The 18,595-nt window shown below is 42.2% G+C and overlaps 1 protein-coding gene across 3 annotated transcripts in view; it reads left to right on the top strand.

Annotated features, from left to right (window-relative positions):
• The window catches only part of CHD2 (chromodomain helicase DNA binding protein 2), a 66,478-nt gene that overhangs the window by 16,061 nt on the left and 31,822 nt on the right, over window positions 1-18,595 (top strand). For all 3 annotated transcript variants that reach the window (XM_083371305.1, XM_083371303.1, XM_083371304.1), the window contains 8 exons: window positions 5,240-5,301; window positions 7,199-7,321; window positions 8,856-9,005; window positions 9,767-9,900; window positions 11,384-11,609; window positions 14,210-14,310; window positions 16,471-16,515; window positions 16,713-16,888. In XM_083371305.1, coding sequence (XP_083227431.1) covers window positions 5,240-5,301; window positions 7,199-7,321; window positions 8,856-9,005; window positions 9,767-9,900; window positions 11,384-11,609; window positions 14,210-14,310; window positions 16,471-16,515; window positions 16,713-16,888 — 1,017 coding nt within the window. The remainder of the gene's footprint in view (window positions 1-5,239; window positions 5,302-7,198; window positions 7,322-8,855; window positions 9,006-9,766; window positions 9,901-11,383; window positions 11,610-14,209; window positions 14,311-16,470; window positions 16,516-16,712; window positions 16,889-18,595) is intronic.

Genomic DNA, 18,595 nt, shown 5'->3' on the forward strand with positions numbered 1-18,595 from the left:
AACAGCCCTGCTTGAGACTCCAGAAAGATGGCATGATCGAAGGGGTGCATGATAAAAAGTGTGGTGTGTTTATTTATTGTGGTGTTCCTTTCCGTTAAACCTTTTACCTCCTTTTTTATATTATAGATATAATCATCTCTTGAATCCCATGCATGAGATGAGTTCAGGTGGTTTTTTGTTTTTTTTCATCTGATGGCTGAGACATCGAAACCATTTCTTTTCTTCACTTCCATCCAAAATCGTATTCTGGGGCAGTGTGGTTACTGGACTGGCCACCTTTTCTGTGCCATGTTTTGTGAGTGATTCTCCCACATATTTTTTCCCCCCTCATTTGTGTGCACATTTCCCACCCCGACCGATGTCCAAACTGGGTAAGCAAGTTTTCCCTTCTGTTTTTTACAGATGGAGAAAATGAGGCTCAGGAAAGTTCAGAATCAGACTGAAAATGTTAAAGTTGGAAGTCCAAAGGTAGGCACCTAAATTTATATTCGAGCACCTGAAAAGGCAAGCGGCACCCGCTCCTCCCGTTAAGGAGTGCTCTAAAAGTGGGTCCCTTTATGCTTGGGTGCCTATATATGGATTTAGGTGCCTAGCAGAAGGCACCAGATTTGAACATTTTGCATCAGAAAGAATTATTCTCTTGGCCCTTCCCATCTTGTCTTCGAATTAAACTCTCTTCAGTTCAGGTTGGATCCACCGCATTGAGGGGAAAAATACAGAACAGAAATCTTCAGAGGTTTTTAAATTGTCGTTGTCATGATTATAATTATTACCATCCTTTTTTCCCTTTGGGGGCCAGGGCACATTTTTCTAATCAATACTTCTGGATCTCAGTCCTGTGTTTGTGCAACTGAACTTCACAACAAGCCCTTATGTGATTTGTTTTTATGTTTGGCTTAGTCATTGTGTGAACTGAGCCAGAATTTATTGTAACATTTTTTTTGTATAAATCTTTCCTTGATAGATAGATAGATAGATAGATAGATAGATAGATAGATAGATAGATAGATAGATGATAGATAGATAGACAGACAGACAGACAGACAGACAGACAGACAGACAGACAGACAGATCTTGTAGGACTCTGTAGTGCTCTGGTCAATGTTCAGTAAGCATTAATGGTCAACACAATCATAAAAAAATGTATGGTTTATAATCCATGCACTGGATAAAATCATGCATTAAGCCTTGGCTTATGGCAAAATGTGAGTGAGCCAGGCCATAATGGTTTATTAGACAGTCCACCACTTAGCATGTGTGTCTGTACATATGTATGTACATATGTATATGTATATAGTGACCCAGAATTTCACAGGTTGTTTCTCATATTTTAGTTATTCAAAAGTTTCTCAGATATCTGCCCTGCTATTGCTTCGGTATCCATCCAGATAATGATATAATACAGAAGCATAGTAGCACAAGACTTTAATTAATCTGGTAAGAATTTCTCTGCTCTTAAATGTAAGCCAAACAAAACTCATCTGTAGTTTTCTTGTAAGGGAAAATATAGAGTCTCTTGATCAGAATTCTTGATGCTGTTTCCAAGGTAGAAACCCTGGGATTTTTTGGGCAATTCCATGTCTCTTAAAAGAGACCATAACAGATTCAGATTGGATAGAGATACTTAGAGATACTTAGTCATTAGTTGCATCAGAAAGTAGAATATCAATGGATCTTCCATGATATTCAGAATAGACGTTCTACCCACTTTGAGCAAAGGCTTTGGTATCTCCTGAAATCTTTGGATTCAAAAACTGTTTTCTTTCAGAAACTGGGAAAATCAGAAGCTTCAATGAAGAAACCCAATCAGGTTAATAAAAAAATGGTTTTCTAGTGAATAGAAAATACTTCAGGAATTGTTATCACTAGTAGAGTTTATATGGTGCTCAAAATACTGCATCCACTGTTGGTACCAAGTTTGGGAAGGCTCTTGTGAGGTTATCTGAGATAACATAGAAGCAGAGGCTTGTCTTAGTTTAGCGACTGAATTCCCCGGCAGAGGCAAAATTTGAAATTGATTTGTAGGGCAGCCTTTAATCAGCTTCTTTATTCTCAGAGCAACTTGGCAATAACAGATCCTCCTTCCAGCTGTGTTACTCAAGCCAGCTCTGCCTTCCATTCTCTCTGTGGTTCTCCTCTCCCCTTCTCTCCTATGATCCTGTGCGATCTTCCATCTTGGACAGTGGTTTGGCCCGTGTCTCCTTCATCTTCCAGTCTTCCCAGCTTGTGGGGTTAAGATGGGAGGTGGAAAAGAACAAGTAGAGCCAACGCTCTCCTCCATGTCTATTACTTGTTCAGAGCTTCATGCGGGCTACCCTGTCCACATTCTTTTGCCCTCCCACCCGAAAGTCCTTTTTCCAACTTCTGCAAATGCCAAATTCAGTGGCCCTCTTCTGTGTGTCACAACAGCTCAGCATGCACTGGGCTGGTGATGTCACACCCACCCAATCCTCTGATCTCCACTGCAGACAAGAGCATCCACTAGGAGCTCAGGTAAGTCCTGTCCCTTGTCTTTTGTTTTACACTATTATGTGGTTTTTGCAAACATTGGATTTGCTGTTCTTCTAGATATTTCTGTTGGCAATGCAACCGGCAATACAGCTTTTATTTGTGCCTTATGCAAAAGAAAAACATGTGTGTAGTTCACAGCAAGCATTGCAATACCGCACAATAATGTAAAAATAAAAAAGGGTGCCTCTTTTCCTTCTGAAAAGAAAAGAGTTGATGACTCTGATGGGAAAAGGAACAGTGCACAAACTTCACTTTGGCAGAGGGGGCCTGCTTTAATTGATGGGATTTTGCTTATGCCAAATTGTAGTCTGTAAATGCTGCTTTTGCTATTTAAGGAATCTAATGAGGGCGCTTCTAGGAATCTTTAACAGTTCCTTGTTTAAGGGAGGAAAGTGTGAGAATCTGACCTTAACGATTCCTTGATGGGAGGAAAGTGTGCAGAATATGGCCTATGTGGTAGGATGAAAGAAGGTTTTGGGGCAAGTTCCTCAGTCCTGGATTAGCATGATGTACGAACCTGTCCTTTGAGTTGTTATGAATTTGCATTTCCCCAAACAGTTGAAGAAAAGGGACGCGGTGGCTCAGTGGGTTAGGACGCTGAGGTTGTCGATCAGATGGTCGGCAGTTTGGCGGGTCGAATCCCGAGTGCCGCGTAGCAGAGCGAGCGCCTGTTACTCATCCCAGCTTCTGCCAACCTAGCAGTTCGAAAGCACGTAAAAATGCAAGTAGAAAAATAGGGACCACTACGGTGGGAAGGTAACAGCGTTCCATGCGCCTTTGGCATCTAGTCATGCCGGCCACATGACCACGGAGACGTCCTCGGACAAGCGCTGGCTCTTCGGCTTTGAAACGGAGATGAGCACCGGCCCCTAGAGTCGGAAACGACTAGCACGCATGTGTGGGGGAACCTTTACCTTTATCTTAAACAGTTAAATAACAAACCACATTATGGCTACACGTGGTGTATGAGTACTTGGCACTGTTTTTTTCTGCCCCCAAAGGGCTAGAAATGCGGATGGCCAGGAGGAGAGAAGGAAGTTCTCCTCAAAGGTTGGGGGCACCAGAGAGGCAAAGCTTTTGTACAACTACAAAAGGGATATCGCGAGCCCCGATAATTCCATGCCAGCATCTGGCTCTTGTAATGAAGCTGTCATCTGGATCTGGTGGAGGATGGGCCAGTGCAGTGCAGCAGCTTTGTGACAGATGAGAGTCTTTATAATTTGTAATTTTGACTGCAAGCATCTTCTTAGCCTCTTCACTGGTTTCTAATACACTTGGATCCCTGCATCTAACATAGCAACTCATTTTCTTAACTCTTTTGTCACCTGCATTTGAAATAATGTTGCCTTCTTCCCATAGGGAAAGAAAACGGAAGAAACGACTAAAGATTCCAATTTTTAAGTGTGTTTTTTCTCAGTCTCAAGCAGATTTTTGTGGCCGAGGCTTTGTTCAGCAGCAGTATGCTGTCTTTCGCCCTGTTACCTGTGAGAATCGTTGCATGCAAGATGTCATGCAAATCTCACTCTTTCACATTCCAGCCTCTGAGCACCATTTTGCACTGAACGAGCTGTCCGTCAGTAGGGCAACTCATTACTTGGAGACTAGGTTATCCAGATTTATGGGCATTTAGCTGTCGTGTATAGTTTCTCTTTTTCCTTACTAGTGAGTGAACAGAATGATGTGCCAATAGTTTAACTGTATAAGGAGATCTACTAAATATATGTAATCATTAGAGTAATTTTGTATAAAAGAAAATGGATTTTAAGGCTTTCCCGTCCCCTTTTCTTCCTCTTTCTCTTTTTTTCTTTTCTTTTTGCATATATTAATTACCTGTCTCAGGTAATTAATCAATGGATTCCTACCCACTGTATTTGGAAGATTCTCAGTGGCTTACTAATGCTATTAAATCCAAAAAAAAAAGATTTGGAAAGTATGAAATGGAAATTATATGATTTTAAATTGAAATGAAATTTTAGAAGTGTTTATTCAGCCCTTTCCCATTTTTGGGGGGCGGGGGAGAGAGTTGCTCCTGGTCCCTCATAATTTTTGGAGTGTTACTCATGATGTGCCTTTGAAAGCCAGGTATGGCAGTCACCTAAACTGACAGAAGAGAGTATTTGTAGCTCAGGGTTGAACTGTTGGGTCCTTGGTGCGCTCTGAGCTTGCTTGTTTTCTTGCAGACGTTTCATTACCAAACCAGGTAACATCATCAGTGCACCAAGGACCCCACATTACTGATCCTCCCCTTAAGAGGGAGCCCATGTACAGGTGAGCAGGATTTTTCCTTCCTGCAGTTTGCATCCTGTCTTCTGCTACGCTTGGAAGGCCTCGGGCGTGTGGCTGCTATTAGCGGTGACCTGGTCCTCTTCCTTCTGTTTGGCTGTTCCTTGATGGTCTGTCTTCAGTTTGGGTTTCTTTTTCAAGTACCTTTGTCCATTTGTGTTCACGATATAACAGAGGTTCTTTTTTAAAAACAAACAAACACAACACAACACCACTGAAATGTTGGGATCCTGGGCCGAAAGGGTGTTAGCCTATTTATTTGCTGTGTGGTAGTAAATGTCTCCCTTTGGACTGCGTTGGCTTTAAATCTGGGGTGTCAGCCAAGGCGTGTCCAACCCCTTTTATGGATGCCGAGAATATTTGCAGCAAAATATGCCGCCGTCAACCAGCAGCCTCTTTTATTGGTCCTTCCCTCTCTCTCCCTCCTTCTCTGTTTCCATTCAAGGGGCATAGCGAGTCTGAAAGTGAAAGTCCCAAAAGAAGAGGGCCAAGGCAAGTGAAAAAAATGTAAGTTACGAGGACTCTGCCTCGTTTCTGAAGCCAATTGCCTGCAGTTGATGGTTGGAACGCTAGTGGCAAGGTGTTAGTTGCAACCTTACCCGTCACACATTCTGCTCCGGCAGAGTGTTAGAATAGCTTTCCTCAACCGGGGGGGGGGGGGAATGTCTACATCCCATAATCTCAGAGTGTGACCAGTGCTTATCCTGGCTGCGAGGGGATTGATGAATTTCAAACAAAAGGGTCCTGATTGGGAAAGACTGCTATTTTTTTAAAAAAGGGTGGGGTGGGGCGGGGAAACGGGTCCATTTCTTGTTCACTGTTGATCTGGAAGCCACCTTGAAGGAGTCAGATGCAAAAAAAAAAACCATTCTAAATTGGATGAATAAAGAAATAAAGGAGGATAGAAAGAGTTCCTTCTTTCTGTTCAAAGGAGGAAAATTTTACTATTTTCTGAATCCTGGAAAGTCCTCTCTTCTGGTTAGTAGTTCAAGCCCAAGTGTTCCTGTCCCATTCATCGTTCCTATCTTCCCTCAAAAAAAAGGAAAACATAGAACCCCCTGCCAAAGGAACAGTCAGAAACTTTGTGCAAAGAAACAATGGTACTAAAGCTGAGGCTGGTATTACAGATCATCTTGCCTCTTCTCCAAGCCACCTTGAGGCCCCAAATGTGGGTGCTGTTGCTTCAGGGCTACCTCCAGATCACTTGAGGTGCATTTCCACCACTGGAAAAATTACCAAAAATCCTGGTGATGTGGTTTTCTACGAGAGGTTTGAGGCAGAAGACACAAGCAAAGACCAGCCAAGAAAAATAATCACCGGTTTGTCAGCTCGAACTAATTCTGATCCTTACCACACGTGTGACGCTGTCATACCTTCCAGGCATCGTCACCGTCAAGCCGGGATCCCTTGCTCTTCCTTGTTTGTCTTCTCCCCAGACTTCACTCTGGGTGACTACATGGACAAGGACATGGAGTTTTCTAGGCAAAGTTTTTTGGAAGTAGTTGGCCATTGCCTCCTTCCTAGGGCTCAGAGAAAGGGACCGGCCCAAAGTCATCCAACTGGCTTTGTGGCTAAGCCGGACTAGAACTTATGGTTCTCTATTCCCAGTCCAACCTCTCAACCACTAGATGGGTTTAGCTCTGGGAACTGCAATTCGAGCGAATGAAAGTCACCTGCTGATCGTCTACGTTTGATTTAAAGGCCAAATTCTACTCCCATGTATCAACAATGTGAAATCAGTTGAATGCTGGGAACTGTAATTAGACTTGGAGACATACCCAGCAAGTGATAACTTCTGGACAATTAGGTTTAAACTAGAAAGCTAAATAGGTCAGGTCTGATTGGTAATTGGTTGGGGAAACCAGCAAGAAACAATTTCTGTTATACATATATATATATCCCAGCTCTGAGAACATTCCATTGCCAGAAGTTTTCAAATAGGGGGTCTTTTGAGTATGGGATTGTGTGTATTTAGCCAAGCTGTTTGCTTTTCTTACTGTTAATTGAACAGATGTTATTGTTAATAATAGAGCTAAGCGGGGTGGGGGGGAGGCTTTCTGAATGGTGCTTTGGAGCAAACACCTGTTTTTAGCTCTTTAAAGCAGCCTTGTCCTTTCCTGAAATCGCAGGTTGCCGCAAAGGGCAGCCACGTCATCTCAAGAAAAGATGCAGCTGCTTTAAGGAGGTTGCACATTCTTTATGAATTTATTTCTGCACTGCTCTAGTTAATAACTTAATTGTCTAACAGGTGAATATTCTGTACATCTAGAGCTTCCTTACGTATTTTTTTTGGGGGGGGAGGCTATTTAATTAGTTGGCATGTAAAAGTAACAACAACCCTGATAATTGGATCATAATGACAGTCATAATGCTCATTACTCTTTATCAACTTTTATAAACACAGAGGTAAATGGAAAAGGGAAGGATCTGGGGATGATGACGAAGATGATGTTGAAGATCAAGGCTCCAGTGGAGAGAGCGAACAAGAAGTGAAGAAAGTGAAATCCAGAAGACTTGGTTCAAAAAGGTGAGAGAACTGATGCATCCTTCCTTGCGGTTCCTCATATTCTTCCCCACTCTAAACCCTGTTCTTCCACCATTGGGTATTCGGGGTGCAATGATGGAAGCTTGGCCTAGTGGGAAGACAGAATAATGGCAAAACTTTCAAGGTCAGAACAAGAGTAAGGAAGGTGACCTTGATTGAAATATACAGGAACCATTGCTGAGGCAAAAGGGGTGGAAACATTTTTAAAGTACAAAACAGTGGTATAGCATTTGGAAGTGGCTGAGGTAGAGATCTCCTGAATTCATTGGAGTGTAAGAAGGAGGAGAAGGTCCAGCACAGCAAGGGTCTGCTATTATAAAAAGGTAAAGGTTCTCCCGCACATGCGTGCTAGTCGTTTCCGACTCTAGGGGCCGGTGCTCATCTCTGTTTTGAAGCCAAAGAGCTAGCACTTGTCCAAGGACGTCTCCGTGGTCATGTGGCCGGCATGACTAGACGCCAAAGGCTCATGGAATGCTGTTACCTTCCCACTATAGTGGTCCCTATTTTTCTACTTGCATTTTTACGTGCTTTCGAACTGCTAGGTTGGCAGAAGCTGGGACGAGTAACAGGCGCTCACTCTGCTACGCGGCACTCGGGATTCGACCCGCCAAACTGCCGACCATCTGATCGACAAGCTCAGCATCCTAACCCAGTCTTAATAACTGGCTCAACAGTTAAAGATGCTGAAATTGTCAGCTGGAAAGCTGACAGCTCAGGTTTAAGACCCAGCACTGCGCAACAGGGTTAGTTCCTGTTACTTGGTTCAGCTCCTGCCCACCTAGCAGTTTGAAAGCAAGCAAATGTTAGTAAATTAATAGGTAGCACTTCGGTGGGAAGGTAACAGTGGTCCGTGCAACTTTGGCATATAGCCATGCTGGCCACATGGCAACGGAAACATCTTCAGACAATGCTGGCTCCTTTGGCTAAGAAATGGAGATGAGCACCACCCCCTAGAGCAGGGGTAGGCAACCTTGGCTCTTTTATGACTCGTGGACTTCAACTCCCAGAATTCCTCAGCCAGCCATGCTGAGAGGAAAGGGAGAGGTTTCCAAGCTGAGCCATGCCGGCTCAGGAATTCTGCGAGTTGGAGCCCACGAGTCATCAAAGAGCCAAGGTTGCCTACCCCTGCCCTAGAGTCTGACACGACTGGACAGGGGAATCCTTTACCTGGTAACAGTAACCTTAGCCTTGCTATGGGGTTGATTTCCTGGTCTGCTGTTGAAGAATGCTCAATTGCTATTACAACCACTGAGCCATGGTGGCGCAGTGGTTAGAAGGCAGTATTGCAAGCTAATTCTGCCGACCGCCAGCAGTTCGATCCTGACCAGCTCAAGGTTGACTCAGCAGCCTTCCATCCTTCCAAGGTTGGTAAAATGAAGATCCAGATTGTTGGGGGCAAGAGGCTGACTCTGTAAACTGCTTAGAGAGGATTGTAAAGCACTGTGAAGCGGTATATAAGTCTAAGCGCTAGTTCACTATTACTACGGTACTACTGGATTGGTCTGTTTCATTTCAGAGCAGCGAGCAAATCCCTCCCCAAAAGGAGCAGCAAACCCCAGCGTCCAAGGAGGCGGCGGAAAACCGAATCATCAGAGGAAGATGATGATGATGAAGAAGATGAGACCCCCAAAAGACAAACTAAGCGCCGAGCAGCCAAAAATGTCAGGTAAGGGCAGAAAAACCTAGAACGGGATTCACAAATGCTCAGCCAACGTGGGGTGGTTTGTTTGTCTGAACCCAGCCATCATACATTGCATGAACTAACCTGATTATGCCTTAAATTAATATGTGAACCTATGTCATTATGGGTTATTTCGTTTCATTATGAAGACTTTTTAGATAAACAATGCTTGCATTTTGTTTGAATTGTCTCATTTATCGGAACCATGCCAGCCATCTTTGAGCAAACCGTAGCTTGCTTCAGTGTGTGAACCCAAATTATGCAATGTCCTGGAGCTGGCTGGAGAATTCTGGGAATTGAAGTCCATCTTCAAGTTGCCGAGGTTGGGAAACGCTGGTCTAATCCAATCCTCTACAATGGCAGGAAAGCCAATTAAATCACCCATGAGAAGTTCTTGTCCACTTTCAGAGAAGAACCCACAACCTCCCTAGTCTATTCCACCATTGTGCCATCTTACCATCAGGAATCTTCCCTTTAAGCACAGACAGGCTTGGAGATGTTAACCTCTCTTTCTGCCTTGTAAAAATAATCCTTTTGGTTTGGTGTTTGGCCAGTCCTGGCCATTTCCAGATGGGTGGACTTCAAATCCCAGAACTCCAGAGTCAGAACAGCTGTTGGTGACAAGGGTTGAAGTCCACCTGTCTGGAAGTTGCCAAGGTTGGGAAAACCCGCTCTTTATTTGCATGGAGAACCCATTCAGCAGAAGGGAAACCCTGAATTGTCCTTGTACATGGTCTCGTGCACAGTTACAAGGAAGACGATGACTTTGAGACCGATTCAGATGACTTGATTGAGATGACAGGCGAAGGAGCAGAGGAGCAGCAGAGTAACAGCGAAACCATTGAGAAAGTGCTGGAGAAGAGAATCGGCAAGAAAGGAGGTGAGTGCAAGAAAATATTCCTGGGATTCAGATGTTCCTACAGTGTTTCTTCCTGGTAGAGATAGGCATCCAGTTTAAAAGCAGCCTTCTCCAAGTTGGATCCTTCCAGAGTCACATCTTTGCTTCTAGAATGCCTGACTGCAAACCCAGTTTGCAAACAGGTCCTTGGTGCTCTCTGAGCTGGGTGGTTTTCTTGCAGACATTTCATTTCTCAAATTAGGTAATATCATCCACGCTAAAGTTTCTTAGTTTGGGTAATGAAATGTCTGCAAGAAAAGCACCAAGCTCAGTGAGCACTAAGGACCCCTCATTTCGACCCTGAACTGACAAATATTCTCCTTTTTTGGTACAGCTTGCACAATTCCCAGTTTAGGAATTAGGGACGTATAATATTTGGCAATTTCATTATAGTAGCCAACAAGGCCTTGTAAAACTAGCTTTGTATTGCAAAAAAAGAGGGTTGCCTTGAACAAGGCAAATTGAAATGTGTTGACCTTATAAAGACTTCTGAGTGTGTACCAAATCAAGAGTAGAGTGGGAGGGCTTTGCCAGTATAATGCCTTTAGTTCTGTAGACGTTACCCTGATATCCAACCAATCATTCAAGCCAGTTTTCTGAACAGGATCTTTAAGGCTTTGAAAAGACCCAGCCTTTTAGTTCTGGGATAAGTATGTTTGGGAAAACCCTCAGAGCCATGGAAAAGCACAACAAAGACTGGGGAAAAAATGCTCTCACACTCAAAAATAGAGCATTTTCAAGGAGTGCTAAGTGCTGACCACAATGGAATGGAATGGAATGGAATGGAATAGAATAGAATAGAATAGAATAGAATAGAATAGAATAGAATAGAATAGAATAGAATAGAATAGAATAGAATAGAATAGAATAGAATAGAATAGAATATGGAATGGAATAGAATAGAATAGAATAGAATAGAATAGAATAGAATAGAATAGAATAGAATAGAATAGAATAGAATAGAATAGAATAGAATAGAATAGAATAGAATAGAATAGAATAGAATTATGGAATAGAATAGAATAGAATAGAATAGAATAGAATAGAATAGAATAGAATAGAATAGAATAGAATATGGAATGGAATATAGAATATAGAATAGAATAGAATAGAATAGAATAGAATAGAATAGAATAGAATAGAATAGAATAGAACCTTGGAGGTCATCTAGTCCAACCCCCTGCTCAGGCAAGAAATCCTATACCATTTCAGACAAAGGGTTGTCCAGTCTCTTCTTAAAAGTATCCAGTTTTGGAGCATTCACAACTTCTGGAGGCAGGTTGTTCCACTGATTAATTGTTCTAACTGTCAGGAAATTTAGTAGGGGAAACTTTTTAGTAGGGGAAATGAAATGGAATTCCTTAGAAGTGGGTCCAGCTAAGCTGGCTGGAGCCCTCCATAGGAGCAAATGGGCCAAGACTGTTTTGCAAGGTTTGACCTACTTTCACCTCTGCTCCTTCGGCAGCCATTGGGGCCTCCACCACTGTCTACTCAACAGAAGCCAACGGTGATCCCTGTGCCGATTTTGACCCAGAAAAGGAGGAAGGGGAGGTGCAGTACTTAATTAAATGGAAAGGTTGGTCGTATATCCACAGCACGTGGGAAACTGAGGACTCCTTGCAGCAGCAGAAAGTGAAAGGTCTCAAGAAGCTGGAGAACTTCAAGAAGAAAGAAGAAGATATCAACAGTTGGTAGGCTTTTCTTTCTTCTGCTCTGCTAAGAATGTGGATTAAAACTGGGCTTCCTATATGGAAAATGGGAGTTCAACCTGTGGTTATATATATATATATATATATATATATATATATATATATATATATATATATATATATATATATATATATATATATATATATATATGTGTGTGTGTGTGTGTGTGTGTGTGTGTGTGTGTGTGTGTGTGTGTGTGTGTATGTATATGTATATGTATATGTATGTATATATATGTATATGTATATGTGTATGTGTATAGATATAAAATATACATATATATATGTATGTATGAAAGGGACGCGGTGGCTCAGTGGGTTAGGACGCTGAGCTTGTCGATCAGAAGGTCGGCAGTTTGGCGGGTCAAATCCCGAGTGCCGCGTAGCAGAGTGAGCGCCTGTTACTCGTCCCAGCTTCTGCCAACCTAGCAGTTCGAAAGCACGTAAAAATGCAAGTAGAAAAATAGGGACCACTACGGTGGGAAGGTAACAGCGTTCCGTGCGCCTTTGGCGTCTAGTCATGCCGGCCACATGACCACGGAGACGTCCTCGGACAAGCGCTGGCTCTTCGGCTTTGAAACGGAGATGAGAGTCGGAAACGACTAGCACATGTGTGCGGGGGAACCTTTACCTTTACTTTTTATGTATGTATATTATATATGTATATTATATATATATATATATATATATATATATATATATATATATATATATATATATATATATATATATATATATATATATATATATACAAATATATGTGTGTGTGTGTGTATTTTATACATATATATATATATATATATACACACACAAACTAAATGAACACTGGGATTAAATAAGAAAAACTAAAACAGTTTTATTGCTAAAAGATCAAGCTTTCGCTGCCTAACTGCCAACGTCGTCAGGATGGAACACTGGGGTGGGGAGATCGCGTTTATACTGTTGGTGTCTGCACTCTGCTCATGGAGTGCGTCACTGGTCTGTTTGTTGAGGCCGGCCGTATTCCTTTGAGTTGTCGCGCATCTGTTTTTGGGGGATGTAGTTGTCTCTGGGTATCTGTTGTTAAAAGTGAATTGCTGATAGTTCCATGTGTTGTAGCCATAGCTCTAGTCATTGCCCGTGTTCTCATACCAGAGGTCCTAAATGGTTGTTGCTCTTCTTTACTGTGTTCTACATTGCAGGGTGGTCGTGTGTTGGTGCAATCTTGAATTTGATACAATGAGGCACTCTGTGCATGTTTGCGCTGTTTGCCTTCATATCGCGCACGTTGTTCCTCTTCCCAATTCCTTAGTGCCTGGTATGCAGGGGGGAGGTCTATGTGCCGGCTGATAGAGGAGTGGTTTGAAAACCAAGCTTCCTTAAACAAGCGGCCACCTTTAGTGTTGTCACTGGCAATTGCCTCGGTGCCTCTTAGATTAAAGATGTGGTTGTGTGTAGCCATGTGTGCCCACACCTGTAAATGTTGTTCTTGTCTTCTAATAGCAAGCTTGTGTTCATGCACCCTAGTCCTCAGTTGTTTTGCCGTCTCCCCAATGTAATTGCAGTTGCAATTCTGGCATGACATCTTGCACACGACCGAGGATTTTTCTTCATTCGGGAGAGTGTTTTGCCCCATTTTACAACTTTTCTGGCCACAGTTGTGAATGAATCACTTCAGTAGTTAAGATAGCTACAAGTTTGTAAAGTGTAGGGTTTACTCATTGACTTTGCTGGTCAGACGGTTGCCAAAGGGGATCACGTGATCCCAGGACACTGCAACCATTCTGTATGTGAGTCAGTTGCCAACTGTTTGAATTTTGATCACGGGACCAGGGGGATGCTGCAACACATGTAAGTGTGAGAAATGGTCCTAAGTCACTTTTTTTTAATGATGTTGTAACTGAGTGGTCACTAAGTGAGCTGTCGTGAGGACTACCTGTACTAAAAACTGATGGATCCCCACCAGATTAGATAGAAACACTCCAATGAGATGGATTTAATAAAAAAAAAACCCTCTCAAGCTCCTTGCAAAAAAATACTGCCTTTGCCCCCTGCGGATACCGATCACTCTAAGATAAGCAAATTGTCTCCTTCTCCTATCTTTAGAAGTTGGCTAAGCTGCACAGTTTCATGTCTGAAAGGGTTTAAGCTTTTGTGTCTCTAGTAGTCAGGATCCTGATTTCTGCTCCTAAAACTGGACATTTGGAAACTAGTTTTTTTCTATGCTGCCAAAGATACAGAAGCCTTTCCTGTATATATGGAGTCAAGTGAAAACTGGCTGTAACCGCTTTTTCAAACAGCACCCACAAAGTTTTATATGGCTATTCCACCTGGCCTCAATTCCAGGAGCTTTTTACTTTTCTAAAAACTAGTTTTGGAACTTTTTTAAAAAAAATCCTCTTTTTTTCCAATGAAAAACAATTCACTCATGTTTTGTAAACAATTTAAGAAAATTGAAATTTCATAAGAGATGTTTGGGGTGCGCCCAGCCTTGCTTCTAAAAGGTTGGTAGAATAGCAAGCTCAGAATAGTCTTCATACGTCTGTTACCAAAAAAAAAAAATCCCCTAATTATTTTTGTTGTTGTTGTTGTTTTGTACCCAGGTTGGAAAAGGTCACTCCGGAAGACGTAGAGTATTACAACTGCCAACAGGAGCTGGCAGCTGAATTAAACAAGCAGTACCAGATTGTGGAAAGAGTGATTGGTGAGTTTGGGGTCAAAGGTGAATCGGTCCATTGGAACAGAAGCAGAAATTCATCCGGTGTCTTTCTGGTTCAATCCTTCATCTGCAGGTAGTCCTCGACTTACACCAGCCCATTTAGTGACTGAAGTTACAACGGCAGTGAAAAAAGGAGACTTAGGATCATTTTTCACACTTAATGACTGTTGAAGCATCCCCATGGTCATGCGATTTGTATTTGGAGGCTTGACAATTGACTGGCGCTTATGATGGTGGCAGTGTCTCGGGGTCTCGCGATCCCCTTTTGCGACCTTCTGCCAAGCAAAGTCCATGGGGGGAAGCCAGATTCACTTAAACGACCCTATTACCAATTTTAAGAACGGAAGGATTCACTTAACGAATGCGTCGAGAAAAAGTCGTAAAATGGGACAAAACTCACTTAACAAAATTTTCACTTAACAACATAAATGGTGGTCGTAAGTTGAGGACTCCCTGTATATCTTGGGAAAATGTGCTTTGTATGGCTGAAAACCGAGGGCGTTTAAGGTTTTCAAAAGAAAGTTGCAATTTTCTTTTGAAAGGTTTTTTTTTTTTTGAGAATGAAGGAAAGCGGAGGAAAGTAGTCCTTGACTTACAACCATTCGTTTAGTGGCCGTTTGAAGTTGCAACGGCAATGAAAAAAGTGACGGTTGTTTCTCACACTTCTGACTGTTGCAGCACCCCTCTGGTGACGTGATCAAAATTCAGATGATTGGCAACTGGTTCACATTTATGACGGTTGCAGTGTCCCGGGGTCACTTGATCACCCTTTGCGAATTTCTGACCAGCAAAGTCAATGGGGAAATCAGATTCCCTTAACAACTGTGTTAGCAACTTAACACCTGCAGTGATTCCCTTAACAACTGTGGCAAGAAAGGGCCTAACATGAAACAAAAGTTACCCCAAACTTGTCTTGTTTCTCAGTGGAAATATTGAAGTCAATTGTGGTTGAGAACTACCTTAGGCAATCTTGCTGAGCTTGTGGGCATATTGAGAATTACCCTGGAAGTTTGGATCGCTAATTCTAATGTGGCACCTACACTCTGTGGTTCTGCCCCTGGCCGTTCACCTGGAGAGATAGGCACCCCTAACCAACTGCCAGAACAGGCAACCAGTGCGGTTGTGTACTTGTGTCATGACATCTGAAGCATCGTTTGCATGGGTCTACCTTGCCCAATGGCATCTACCACTCATCCTGGTTTCCTGCTGCTGTTTTGGGATTTTTTCTGGGCAGCTGACTGCACTTTTAAGAAACGGCCTGGATTCCAACCAGCCACAATTTGTAATTTTCTAAGAACACATCAGGCCCCAGAGCCATTCCTTGAAAACACATTAAAGCCCCCATAGGCATGAAAACCAGCTGAGTGACTTTAGGTCAGTTACTCTCCCTCAGCCAATCTAACCTCACAATGTTGTTGTTCTGGAGGAAATAACAGGAAGGAGCATTTGATATTATTAGATATAGCATTAGATATAGCATTAGGGGACTGGAGGCTAAAACATATAAGGAATGGTTGCTGGAATTGGGTATGTCTAGTTTAAGGAAGAGAAGGACGAGTGGGGACATGATAGCAGTGTTTCAGTATCTCAGGGGCTGCCCCAAAGAAGAGGCAGTCAAGCTATTCTCCAAAGCACCTGAAGGCAGGACAAGAAGCAATGGATGAAACTAATCAAGTGGAGAAGCAACCTAGAACTAAGGAGAAATTTCCTGACAGTGAGAAAAATTAATCGGTGGAACAACCTGCCTCCAGACGTTGTGAATGCTCCAACACTGGAGTTTTTAAGAAGAGACTGGACAGCCATTTGTCTGAAATGGTATAGGGTTTCCTGTCTGAGCAGGGGGTTGGACTAGAAGACCTCCAAGGTCCCTTACAACTCTACTACTACTACTACTACTACTGATCATTGCACAGTCAGCCAGATGTTCAGACTGGATTTGGCATTTTTGTCTACCTATCAAGTCCTTACCAAAGACCTGGGATAGGCAGATTTGGATATTTAATGGTATTATAGATTATGATGATGACGATGATGATGCCTCCTTGAATTGTTACAAAACATAATAAAAGGCAGCATATAAATTAAAACAATTAATTTCATTTAATCATTGCATTTATGGATGCTTTTTTCTTATTTCATGCACAGCGGTGAAAACAAACAAATCGCCAACTCCTGGAACTGAATTTCCAGGTAAGGCAGCTCACTCCTTTTGACTGATTTAACTGCTTTGTTTAATTAAATTGAGAGAGATGTCTGATTGCAACACAGTAGAGCACCGTACTCAAATATCCCTGTCATTTCTGTCGTGCCCATTAAGGATATGGCTGGGCTCTTACCGTGTATTTCTTCATCTCTTCTCCCTCTGCCCCTTACCTTAATATGTCCAGCTCACAACCGCAAGTCCTGCTCTAATGAGCCAGAATACCTTTGCAAGTGGATGGGGCTTCCCTACGCAGAGTGTAGCTGGGAAGACGAAGCTCTGATCAGCAAAAAATTCCAGTACTGTATCGATAGCTTCAACATTAGGAATAACTCCAAAGCCATGCCGACTCGGGACTGCAAGGTTGGTTTAACAGAATAACAGAATTGGATAGAACAGAATAGAGTAGAGTAGAGTAGAGTAGAGTAGAGTAGAGTAGAGTAGAGTAGAGTAGAGTAGAGTAGAGTAGATGCAATTGGAAGGGACCTTGGAGGTCTTCTAGTCCAACCCCCTGCTCAGGCAGGAAACCCTATACCATTTCAGACAAATGGTTGTCCAGTCTCTTCTTAAAAATTTCCAGTGTTGGAACATTCAACAGATTCTGGAGGCAGGTTGTTCCACTGGCTAATTGCTCTAATTGTCAGGAAGTTTCTCCTTAGTTCTAGGTTGCTTCTCTCCTTGACTAGTTTCCATCCCTTGCTTCTTGTCCTGCCTTCAGGTGCTTTGGAGAAGAGGTTGACCCCCTCTTCTTTGTGGCAACCTGTTAGATTGCTCTTCCCATTTTGGCCTCAATTTAAATTGAATTGAATTTTTTATTTGGCCAAGTGTGATTAGACACGCAAGGAAGTGCAGAAGCACTCGTGTACATGCAAAGCAACAGAATGATCATCATCATCATCATGATACCGAGAAGTGGAAAGAGTAAGAAGATATCAAGAAGGATAAATAATAATACTACAGCCATACTACATGGGTAAATACACATAGACATTAGGCCACACTGAGAATTAGGTGATCAGCAGTGTGATGGAACAAGGGGAAAGAACTATCCCTGCCTCTAGTTGTTTTGGCATGCAATGCCCTATAGCGCCATCCTGAGGGAAGGAATTGAATCAGTTTATGTCCAGGATGTCAGGCATCGTCAGATATCTTCTCAGCCCTCCTCCTGACAGTGCAATGTACAGGTTAATATAAATATATGTATTTAGATCTATATATTTTTTAAAAAAAGTAAAATTGTAATTGCACAGAAAGATTAACTTGTTTTTGCTGTGTCACCTGAAGTTTTCACTTTGAAATTCCCTTTTGGTGTTTAACGGGGGATTTGTTAAAATGAATCGTCCATATTCTATAATATAATTAATTGCCTTGTTGGAAAAACAGCAGGAAGCAAGATCTTGTGCAGGATTGTTCCATGGTTCAAGTTAAGAGTTCTTCCACTGGCCTATATTCTCCTCTGGTCAGGGGGAGGCGCTGTTTCCCCAAAAATCCAACCTTTACAGCAATAGAAGTATATACCATAGCAGTTGCATAATTGAAAAAACATTGTACTAAATCCCAATAAAGAGGTTTCTCTCCCCCCCCTCAAAATAGTAGTGTGTTCGGACAGAGAATAAAGTTATCAAGGGAGATGAGTGTTTTTCTGCCCAGGTTTCCATATTGGAGAGGGATGCTTTCAAATTCAGGACCTTATTCCATTAGAATAAATATTGTGCTTTTCACATCGAAAATTAGCAACTCCAGAAGAGGATTAGGCTCCATTTGCAGATTTTCCCTCCCTTCCTTTTGTATCACAAAGCTCTATGTTCTTGCAAGATGGGGCAGTTCAAGCCATGTTTTGATTATTCGAAATAATTTACTGTACTGTGCAAAAATCCTAGGCCACTTTCATACTTCTTCTTGTAGCAATGATATAATGACCATATCGATTATGTCTTGGTCTCCTTAATAGAATACAACCAGATAATACAGGAAGTTTGTATGTAGTGCAGGTTGTCCTCAACTTACAACAGTTTCCTTAGTGACTGTTTGAAGTTACAGCAGCACTGGAAAAGTGACTTAATGACCATT

Source organism: Vipera ursinii, assembly GCF_947247035.1.
Source record: "Vipera ursinii genome assembly, chromosome: 11".
Taxonomy (NCBI): domain Eukaryota; kingdom Metazoa; phylum Chordata; class Lepidosauria; order Squamata; family Viperidae; genus Vipera; species Vipera ursinii.